Source organism: Gouania willdenowi, chromosome 7 (genome assembly GCF_900634775.1).
Source record: "Gouania willdenowi chromosome 7, fGouWil2.1, whole genome shotgun sequence".
Taxonomy (NCBI): domain Eukaryota; kingdom Metazoa; phylum Chordata; class Actinopteri; order Blenniiformes; family Gobiesocidae; genus Gouania; species Gouania willdenowi.
Window position 1 is genome coordinate 38,666,171 of NC_041050.1, and position 11,367 is coordinate 38,677,537.

The window sequence follows — 11,367 nt, forward strand, 5'->3', positions numbered from 1 at the left end:
TCACAGATTCTTTAATGTGATGGATGTGATTGTTGTGCTGATTATTGACGTAGATCAGGGGGGTCAAACTCATTTTAGTTCAGGGGCCAAACAGCAGTTTATCTTCAGTGGGCTGTAGATTTTAGGTGTGAAGATGTGTAACTGAATCATTATTGTGCTCTAGTTTGTACTCCACGTATAAATGATAAAATATGTACAACACTGGTAATATAAAAGCAACAAGTGACACATTTTAGTCCCTGCAGGATCTTCATTTTACATTTGTTTGAATACTTTGAAATTGAAGAATAATGAGAAAACTGAGGAAAATGAGCCCTGCAAATATTGTGGAGTTTCATTAAATTTGTGTATTAATGTGTAAATATCTACAACTGAATTAGTTGGTCATTTCCACAATGATTCATGGTTTCTCTGACTTTTTTTTCTGCTGCTGCGGGCCAAACTGGATGCACTAAAGGGCTGCTTTTGGCCCCCGGTCCTTGTGTTTGACACGTGTGACATAGACAGAGCTAGCTGCTGTGTGCAGAGGTTTATTCCATAAAGCAGGTTATGTTCAAACTCTGAGTATCTCATTCCTAAACACGAGGTATGTTCTTCTCTGAGTATGTTACCATGGCAACATTGTCCGTGAACTAAACCTGGTCACTGGCAGGTTTTATCAATGAAACTCTGGGTTTCTACCTGGCTCCGCCCACCTGAACACCGTTTCTGGACACTTTAATGAACCTTAACACTTTTCTCTGAAACACATTAGTAACATCACACACCACAGACGTGTTCACATCATTAGTAAGGTTGTGTTGCTTTACATATTTTTGGGGGTTTTTTTTGTGCATACTGTAGTTTTCTTTTTAACATTGTAGATGTAGATGATTTAGTGAAAGTCACTGAGAGGTTGATCTACATTAAAACATCTACTGACGTCTGTAGTAAAGTTCACTGAATCCAAACCTGTAGATAATATAAAGGAGGAGATGATCATTTAAATGAATCCACTTTTGAGGCTCGATTGTTTTCATCATGCACCTTTGAAGTTATGATGGCACAGTGAATTATGACACCGCTCTTGGAAACGATGGGTCGCGTGTTCACGTCCCGCTTCACACTTTTTTTTATATTTTTTGGACGTTGAGATGACTGACAACAATATTACATTAAAAATAAATATAAATGATTAGATATGAAGCGGCTGTCACTGTCTTTATATCCAGTATAACAGGAGGACTCTCTATGCAGACATCCTATGCTGCTGACACGTCTCCTCAGACACATTTTATTCATATTATTCACCGCTCGTCACATCACTGAAGAGATAAAGTGATGAAGGGATGAAAAAGCGCGACTAATCGCAGGTGATTTAATCCACTATAGTCACTGAAGGTGTTCAGTATGAACGCACCTTTAGAACAGGCTCAAATTCCTCAAACACAGGTTTAACTCACCCATCAGGGTGTATAAATCACTCTTTTTTCCGGGTGGTTGCCATGGTAGTTTGTGTAACCGTCGATCCATTGATGATGGCTTTTTATCGCGCGTGCACGTCAGTAACCCAAGGTTTACATACTCAGGGTTGATTGACCCACTTCATACCAGCTGTACTGGAATTAGATACCCAGAGTTTCCCAAAGCGGTGTATGTTGACCCAGAGTTTATGGTAAATTCAGAGTTTGTTAACCCTCCTTTATGGAACACCTCTCAGTTAGCCCCTGTTAAGATGGCGTCATATCTCCCTTTATTTATCCATGGTTCCTCCATTCAGTAAAGAACCAGAAGAAAACCCTTATTGTGTGAAACTTCTGTTAGTTTTTAGTAGTTTGGTTTCAGTTAATCAGTTTAGTTAATCTAGTCAACAAAATAACTATAAATGAGTTAACTTAGTAATGGTGACTTTAAACAAGCAGGAGCTTCATTCTGATTACCTTTATAATAAACCTAATAGTCAGATTAAATAGATGTTAAGGGCTTTAAAAACACAGAGTTCATGTTGTGAGATAGAAAAATACATTTTAACTGTGTTTTCTTCTTCTTTTTTTAAAATCAGGCCAAACATGACATGGAAATGCCTCCTATGCATGTTTATGGATCAATATCACACACATAATTTAGCTTCCAGCATCTGAAAATCATCTGAAGAACTCCATTAAACCCATTGATCATGTTTTGATCATGTTTGGTACAATTTCAGGAAGTTAAACAGCAGTAAAGTCTCTGAACAGAGAAAAATGAAGAAAAGAAAAGGAAACAGGAAATTGTTAAACCCTGAAATAAAATTCAGAAAATTATTAAAGAGAAAATCTGATTCTACGTTTCAGTAAAAGTCTTTAACTTCCTGTTTACAGTAAAACTAATCATTCCCATGGCAACAGGAGGGCGACACCCATCAGAAGTGCTTCATAGTTTCATATCAACGGGACTGTGTGTGTGTGTGTGTGTGTGTGTGTGTGTGACACGTTTACAGCAACAACAGCAACGACCACAACAACAACAACAACAACAACAGCGGCAGCAAACGACAGGTCGGCAACAGTCGGATCAGGTTACCGTGGCAACCATAGCTGGATATTTACCAAAATAAAAGATTTTTTAAAATAGTGCGTGTGCAATTGTTCCCCGGTGTGTGCGCTTAAGTGTGCGACCTTCAGAATAAAACGTTTTTAGACGTCACACGCCCTATAACACGTTTGTTGCTGATTCAGTGCAGTTCATCCGTTTAACGGGAACATCTTTTTTTTTTAAAGAAGGGGCAAAACTGTGCTTTTATTGTGAAGGAGTTGTATCGTTTCTTTTCAAAGTAAAGCATTTTCAGTATGTAAAGAGAAAATAAAAAGAAAAGTTACTTTTTGAAAGCACTTCAGGTTTAAAGTTAAATCTTTAAACAAATCAAAGCTCAAGCTTTTTGTCGCTAACTTTGATGCTAATTCTGTCGCTAACTTTGTCATACTTTGGGACATCAGAATAAACGCGCCACGTTTGCGACCCACACTGGAAAAATGGTTTGACGCTGCACGGCTACTCTGCTGACGCAGCGATCCGAGGCTTTTCAGAATAAACATTCGTGTATCGGCTGAAACAGGCGCCGGGCGTCAGGAATGAAGGTCTGTAAACAATCAGCAGGAATGCATGTCCGTGCTTTTCACAATAAAAGCTTTTTAGCCCCAAAGACAGTTCGGCTGAGAAAATATACAATCTGATATTTAGAAACTCTTACTCTGAAAAAACTTGGCTGTGAAGCGTTGGCGCCCTCCTCCTGCTCCTCAGTGATTGGTCCGTTCAAACATGTCCCTCCAATGAGGAGCCGTGCATAAACGAGTGAAGGCAAGGCCATAAAAATCAGCCAATAGGAGCAAAGCGACGAGCACCTTGAATGGCTTTCAATGTCTGAGAGGAATAAATACAAAGGTCGACAGGAAGTAGAGGTTTGTCATTTCCTGTCAGTGATGTCACTCCACCTCGTCACGCTCCGGTTCTTCTTCAGTTTAAAAACAAGCTCCGCCTCCTTTTGATCAAGGCTTCTGAGGTCCAGGTGAAAGGACAACGGGCGTGGAGAGTCCGTCAACACTCAGCGCGGGAATGTGGATCTGATTACTGCCATTGGACGGAAACTAGGAGACAAAACACCACAGTTACCAAAATAAAAGCATCACTTTAAAGTTGCTGTCTGCAACTCTTATAAAAGTGACTTTTTGTCATATTTACTAAAGCTGTCACAATGTAAGGACAGATTTACATCAAACTAATAGTTTGTGTGAAAAAAAAAAACGGCTAATTGAGCCCCACCCCCTGCCTTTGGCAGATTGCCAGAATGCACCACGACCGAGCAAAAAGAACCAATCAGAGCCAGAATTGTGTTTGATGGACTGTCTGACAGCTGTTGATCACAGGCCCCGCCCCCTTCCAGGGGCTGAAGTGCCGTCTTTTTTTACAGTGTATGGTCTGGAGGAGTAGAAGATGGAATTGTTGACTTTTCTGCTTGAAAGGTAATTACTGCTGCTTGATTTACATTATGTTTGATTTGTAATTGTTACACTAGAACTATGTGCTGCATGTGTTGTTCATGTGTGCGCAGCAGCCTCCGTGTGAGCTGCTGTAAGTGACACTGTGTTGTTGCTGCTGCTGAGGTGTGTGCACATTGAGAGAGAAGCGCTAATATGCTTTTAACGAAACATGTTATATTACTGTGATGTTGCTCACGGACTAACGTTAGCTTGTTAGCTCCTCTGAGGGAGGGACTTTGGAAAGTTTGGAGGCAGGGCAAGAGAGCAGCGGGGAGGGAGGGGGAGAGAGGGATCTGAGAGTTGCGGACTGCACCTGAAGATCTTTCTCCTCGTTGGTGATGAAGGGTGCTTTTATTTTGAAGGGGGGCCATTTTTTATTATAATGTCACAATATCACACATCTAACACTAGAGGTCAGTAAATAGAGTAGCTAAAAGGAGTGGGTGTCTGTAGTGACAGACGGAGGTGTGTCTGTAGTAGGGCTGCCAACTTTGGTCGTTTAGTCGACTAATTGGTCGACGCCGTCGTGGTCGACCAAGATTTTTTTCTTCATTGGTCGACCAGCAATGGTATCAGTTTCAATACAGTTGTTTTTAAAAATGCAATGCATTTATTTAGGTGATATGGGTTGGGCACCGAGAACCGGTTCCTAACGTCTGGTTCCAGAACCGTTACAGAAATGTTTGCATTTGGATTCATTTTTTTGATTCCTAAATGCCTGCACCAGTTTGTTTCCGCGGCTTTCTCTGTTTGTTTACGTGGGGTTTGTATAAGAACGCGACTGCAGTGTGTGTGTGGACCACGGAGCGGAAGAGAGATAAAAACTAATCACCGGTAAATAAAGCCCAGGTAAACTCCAGAAAACAATCACCAGGAATAAATATTATCTCCCTGGTAAAGACAGTAGCTCTAACAACTGGTAAAATGATAAACATGGTGATATTACAGCCTGTACATGCAGTACGGGGACGCATTTACTCCGCTCTGGGTCCTAGTGCCAGCGTCTGGTGAAGCCTGTTCCGTTTGCCGAGGTCCGTGTGTGTTGAACAAGTCTGTGTGAAAGTCTGCATGTTTATGCCTCTGTCCATCCACTCTTTTCATTATATCCATATCTTTTAAGGCTCTTACTAAATAGTGTCGGCTGTAGTCCGGGCCCCCGCCATCTTGGATTATGACGTCACCAGCACGTCATCGCCGCAAATTGCGCAAGCGCAGAATGACTCAAATAACTGTAAAGAGGTTTTATATTAGTCTATTTTCTTTTTAAAGTGGTGTTTTTTGTGGCTTTAGACTCCAATTACATTTATGTATATAAAATATTCCCTACAGTATAAACAGGTTCACAATATAACTATTTTTATAGTTTCTGTTTCCACTGTATAGTAATAATAATCTTTCTCAACAACAACTATTGATTAATTTGTCACATGACTGTTCCAGGGTTTGTTTGAGTTTGTTTTATTTAGTTTCACATCTACCAGTAGCTTTTTGTTTTTTATACTGCTGCCAACTTGTTTGTAGTTTTATTTCAGCAACTTTCACTTTTACAGTTACAGTTGGGGACTTTTGTAATTGAATACCCTAGTTACAAGTGTGTGTTTATTGATTGTGCTAAAAGCAAATCGGCACAATAAAAAGCCAAAATAAAATTTTTGTTTCTTCTTGTTTTCTTCTCCTCATGCTTCTTTGCACCTGATCATTCATTCTCTGGCTCCACTGCATAAAAACTTTGAGACAAACGTGTCAATGCACGTGGGGCTCAGATTGGAGCCACGAACCATTCACACTGGAGTCTGATACAGGTCACATTTTAAGTAGTAATGTGAACGGATGAACAAAAAAATTGGATCTGTAGTAGTAGTTAACTTTCACTGCTGTCAATTAAGTGTATGACGCAACGCTGCCTGTGCTCAGTCCACGACGTGCATGAACCTGACTGTCATCCGCATCAGCAGGCTATTGGCACAAATTACTTTGTTTAAAAACGTCTAGAAAGTCTCGGTCTTACATTTGGCAACATGATGTTAAAACGGACAACTAAACGCTACGTGGGCCATAGTCTTGGTCGACCAAGTGTCTGTAGTGACAGACGGAGGTGTGTCTGTACCTGGAAGGAGAGCTTGGCTGGAGATCGAGGAGCGATGGGACTCAAAGTGCTCCAGAAGTGAATAGAGGAGGGAAGCTGAGGACTGGGAGTCAGTAGAACAGGAGTCTGAGCAACAGACAGGGACAGACAGAGTTAAAGACAGTTACTGACACAAATAGACAGACATACAGACAGTTAATGACAGTTACAAACACAGTTACAGACAGCAATACCAGAGCGTGGGAGGTGATGACAGATGGCGTTAAGGTGTTGGTTGCTGATCCTGGAGCTAACAGATTGTTGACGGCGGCGTTGACCTGTGAAAGAGATGATCAGCGTTGAGATAACTAAAGCCTGACTTGTTTAATGCTGACTCACCTTATCCAGGGACAGGCCAGGGGGGAGGGAGGGGGAGGTGGGCAGCTCCAGGCCTCTGGGCTTCTTTGGTTTGGAGGGAGCGACGCTCACTGACGAGAGCGGAGGGACAGACACGTCTGAGACAGACACAGGATCAGGATTAGTGATGGATCAGGATTAGTTGAGCAGAACTTGAATCAGTAGTGTGTACCTAGTGCGTTCTGCTGCTGCTGCTCACTGGACTCAGAGACGCTCAGAGGAGGAGGAGCAGAACTACAGACGGGCTCACAGACCTGCGATCAGAGAGGAGCGTTAGACTACTGACCCACCACTGACCCAACTGATCATGCTCAGTAGCGCCCCCTACTGTCTGTCACCCTCACCTCCTTCCTTGGCAGAGTCACTATCTCCAGAAGCCCCGCCTCCGACGGCAGTGTCTCCTCCTTAATGACCATGGGAGCAGGAGGGGGCGGGGTCTCTGTGGCATTAGGCAGGGCCACGGAGAGGGGCGGGGTCTGCTGCTGGGGGGGGTTTATAATAACAAAAATGGGCGGAGCCTGAGACGACGGGAATTCATCCAGTGAGGGCGAGTCGCTCACGTTAGTCAAATAGATCTGAGGAGGGTCGCTCAGAGAGGGCGGAGCCTGTAAACAACAACAACACCACAATAAACACACAGCAGGGCCGATTTAGTTAAATAAATGAATAAATAAATTAAAAGCTGACCTGTGATTGGCCGGCTCCTATCTGTGGGCTGAGAGCCGGAGTCGGACACGGAGACGTTTGTCCAACCATGATGGAGTCAAAGGCTCCACTCACTGAGGACGACTTAGAGTCTGAGAGCACAGAGAGCTGAGGACAAAGGTAAACAAGTGGGCGTGGTTAAAGCAGTGGGCGTCGTTAGAGCACAGGTCACGGGTATGTGTGTGCTTATGTGAGAAGACGTGTTTAAAGAAAAAGGCGTGGCCTCACCTCTCTATCCACCCTGGGGGCGGAGTCTGTCTGCAGTAGGAGCTCAGATTTGATTGGCCGGGGGTTGGGCGGGGTTTGCAGTGATTGGATAGTGAAGGTGGAGTATAGGCCGGACTTCATGTAGTCATTCCTGGAACTACGCTGAGAGGAACCAGGAGAGGACCGCTGGAAACAGGAAGGAAACAGTCAGGAAACTGGGAGGATACAGTCAGGAAACTATGATGAAACACTGAGGAAACAGGGAAGCAACAGAGGAAACTGTGAAGAAACTAAGTAAATAAAGAGGAAACAATGAGGATACAGGGAGGAAAAAGTGAGGAAACTATGAGGGAAACATGGAGGAAACAGAGGAAACACTGAAGAAACAGAGGCTGTGTCTGGATAGTCCTTTCGTATCTACTTTTCCATAACCCCGTGGATGACGTCACACGGTTAAGGAAAGGTGTTAGAAGAGGAGTTAGGAACAGGCAATCACGTGTGTTTTGACAATCAGATGCACTTCCACTACGTGACGTTTAAATTTAAATCAAAGGAAAAGAGGCTACTAGGAACAAAAGGTAAACTAAAAGAAAGTCACATTGAGAATGGTTGCTCACACTCACCTTACACTCAGAAATATGAATTCTGTTGAATAAAACAATGTGGATAAAAATGTCTCTGATCCCTTTTTCTTGAATCACAGAGTGTCTGTTTTATGTCAGTTAAAATCTGATAATGTCTTGCATATAATAATATATGGGTTTTAGATTATTTATTTTAAGTTGTTCAAGGCATATTATTGCATTGGTATGGTAATTGTGAGTTTCCGTGAGCGCGTTTCCCTTTAAATGTTGTTGCCGCAAGGAATTGTGGGTCAGCATTTTCTCGCCTCCTTTAGTGAAGGATGCATCACTGTTTCCTAGGCTAAAGGAGGTAAAAAGGAAGCAATGGTCCTGTTTTCCTGAGCCTAAAGAGAACTATGACGCTATTTATCATGGCCACCACTTAAACACTTCCGGGGGTGAAAGAACAGTGGATAGGAAAGGAGATAGTAAATGAAGAAGAAACTCTGAGGATTCGACGAGGAAATAAAGAAGAAATAGGGGTAAATAAGGAGGAAATAATGAGGAAACAGGAAGGAAAGCCCCACCTACCTGAGTTAAGCCTTTGGTTGGACAGTTTGATGTCAGCACTCCGAGGCCCTTTGATTGGCTGTTAGAGTCAGTTAAGTCCCGCCTCTGAGCATCATCGTAGCTCCGTTGGCCGTCGGGCAGCGATGCGTCAGGTTGACTCACAAACCTGTAAACAAACTTCTGCCCACTGACCTTCTTTATGATGTTCTGACAGGAAGTAAACAACAAACATTTCATTATCAAACAACAAGAAACACATTGAAGTCAACTTTAGAATCAGAAATACTTGAACGATCTCGCAAGACTTTAACCCTTACTTTTCTCAGAATTTACACAAACAGTAGCACATCTGCATGTGGAGCAGGTATAATAAGTGTAACATTTAAAGCGTGAACAACATCACGTCATCAGCAACACAAACTAAGCTTTAACGTTAGCGCACGCTTCTTATGAGAGGGTGAACACACTACTGTATCTTTGTTAGTCATTATGATATGTCAGCATTTAGAATATTCTGTACCTTGTCATAGTAGTACCGTAGCGCCCGGCTCAGCTTGTCATAGTTCATGTTGGTCTTGTTCTTGCGGCGCCCCCACAGGCGGGCCACCTCCTCTGCATCCAGCAGCTTGAACTCTCCGTCCTCTCCAGTCCAGGAGATCAGGTGACGCTGACGCTCGTCCTCCAGCAGGTGGAGCAGGAACTGCCACAGAGTGATGGAGGGGTCCATGGCTGTGGGGTCACACACGTGACTAATGCTTATTAGGATCAGGTATTACAGGCATGTGGTCGTATGACAAACAGCAGATCGAGGCTGCGTAATGATGAATGCGTTAAACTGTTCTTCAAAGTTGAGTTTAATAAGAAAGAGATTCTCTCTTTTCTCATAAACACAACATTGTAATCTATTTAATGACTTTCAAGAGATATTGATAAAAACTGAATGTGTTGAGGAGTAAAAAGCAGTGAAGTTATGAAGAGGTGGAGCATCCAGTTCGTCTGTGGCTATTGAGGAGCTACGGAAACACATTAGGACCAGTTTGGATGGACACTGTTGGAGTTGACTTTATTAGCAAATCTTTGACTTTTGAGTTTATATTTTAAATTTCAACTTTAATCTCGACATTTTGATTTTTTCTTGATTTGCCTAAAATTATTATCTCCATCAAAATTGGCCCGAATCCTCTTCTGCAGTAGATTTTTGTTTAATCGGGATTGTATTACTTTAAATGACATTGTAAACCTAACCTAACCGGACCACAGACTGCGTTTCCATGGCAACAAAAGTGTTTAAGCTTTGATAAAACGGACGTTCTAGTTAGATCGTGGATTATCTGAGCCAGACTCTCAGGCTAAACCTGGATCAAACCCTGAGCTGGGTTTGATCTAACCCTGCTCATCTCTGACCTAGATCAAGACTAATGTTGCTAATCAATAACTAATCAATATCTGTCTCTGACATGGACTTCCACAGAGTGTTTGAGCCTTTAGCTATGAGCGAGTGCACGCCTAAATATACCTGCTGCACACGCACAGCACAGGGCCACAGCAACACACACACACCTGTTGAGATGCTGCTTCCCTCCAAAGTGTGCACGTGCACACATACAAAGTGCAACATGTAAACACACACAGGTTGTCCTACCGTTGATGAGTGGGTTTGGTTCCATCTTCAGATGTTATTGTTGTTGTTTGTGTCCCTGTAGACTCACAGTCTCTCCATGCTGCCCTTCACTGTCTGATGATGATATTATTGTTGTTGTTGATTGTCCGTATGTCTGTCAGAGCCGGGCTGTGGAGGAGGGGCCGACGCTCTGCAGCTTCATGGCCGACCTAAGTGCCTTATGTAACCGCAGAGAGCCGCCGCTGCCTGGCCCCCCTTCCTCCATGCTAACAGCAGCAGCTTAGCCACGAGAAAGTTCCACAAACACGTTGACGACTGCACATTTACACGCGTATCATAAGGAGTTTGATATAAAACTGAAGGTTTGCAGGCGTCCAATAATCACTGCTCCTCTGACCGTTGCTGCTAAAAATAGTTAGCAATGCTAACTGTCGATGATAATCCGGTCAGGAAGACAACATTACAAACGCTTGGTGATTTTTCTTCAGCAATTTCCGTTTTGAGCAGCCGGTATTACGTTTTTTCGCCAACACTTCTGAGTTCAGTAATAAGAATAACTTCTTAATAGTTTTTGGTTAAAGTTGTTAGCCTAGCATGTTAGCTAATGTTGCCTTCCTGGCTCCTGTGGCCGTCAGTCGGCTGCATCCGTAGGAAACACCGAGGCCCGGTGTCGGGCCTGTGGTGCGGAGGGAAAGAAGTCCAGGGGCTCCAGCTGGACAGTCCCCCAGGCTGTCCCTTTGTATCCTCGGTGATCTTCTTTGAATGAAGGAGCTTTTCTCTTCCAGGAGAACTCACCGCGTCTCACCCGGAGCGGCTCCCGGGAGGAGATGCGGCTCCGCGGGCAGAGAGCGAGCAGAGCGCCGCCAAAATGCACCCACACACTTTAATGAGACTAGAACAAAAACACATTTCACTCACTCACTTCACTACTGTTTACAAACACAGTTAAATCATGCCATGACCAAATTAACTAAAGATAAAATATACATTTACAAACAGAACAAAATGTTTTTAATTGTGTAAATGTAATGAATACAATAAACAATTGAAATAAATCTATTTATTACAAACACACCAACAACCAGTCATACATAGAAATAATACAATAAAACAATAATAAACTGACCTTTTTACATCTTATATACACACTACACACCTTTATGTCATCACAAAATGTGATCGTATCTAATCTGAGTCACATGATCAACATTCATTAGAATAATG

The 11,367-nt window shown here is 42.8% G+C and overlaps 1 protein-coding gene across 1 annotated transcript; it reads right to left on the minus strand.

Annotated features, from left to right (window-relative positions):
• Nucleotides 1-874: 874 nt before the first annotated feature.
• On the minus strand, nucleotides 875-11,049 carry LOC114466604 (ETS domain-containing protein Elk-1-like). The gene is made up of 11 exons (XM_028452179.1): nucleotides 10,165-11,049; nucleotides 9,043-9,251; nucleotides 8,544-8,729; nucleotides 7,411-7,575; nucleotides 7,165-7,290; nucleotides 6,822-7,082; nucleotides 6,650-6,731; nucleotides 6,460-6,575; nucleotides 6,315-6,398; nucleotides 6,103-6,207; nucleotides 875-3,602 (listed from the first exon to the last, which is right to left on the minus strand). The coding sequence occupies exons 1-11, from the start codon at nucleotides 10,187-10,189 to the stop codon at nucleotides 3,504-3,506; spliced, it is 1,458 nt and encodes a 485-aa protein (XP_028307980.1). The 5' UTR covers nucleotides 10,190-11,049; the 3' UTR covers nucleotides 875-3,503.
• Between the last annotated feature and the right edge of the window lie 318 nt (nucleotides 11,050-11,367).

What these genes read in the sequence shown, in the direction of transcription:
- LOC114466604 (XM_028452179.1), bottom strand. Translation starts at nt 10,189, where the DNA reads ATGGAACCAAACCCACTCATCAACG. An exon ending in CTGGCCTGTCCCTGGATAAG is followed by an intron (nt 6,399 to 6,459) that starts GTGAGTCAGCAT and finishes TCTCTTTCACAG; the next exon opens with GTCAACGCCGCCGTCAACAA. An exon ending in CAGCCAAGCTCTCCTTCCAG is followed by an intron (nt 3,603 to 6,102) that starts GTACAGACACAC and finishes TTTGTCTCCTAG; the next exon opens with TTTCCGTCCAATGGCAGTAA.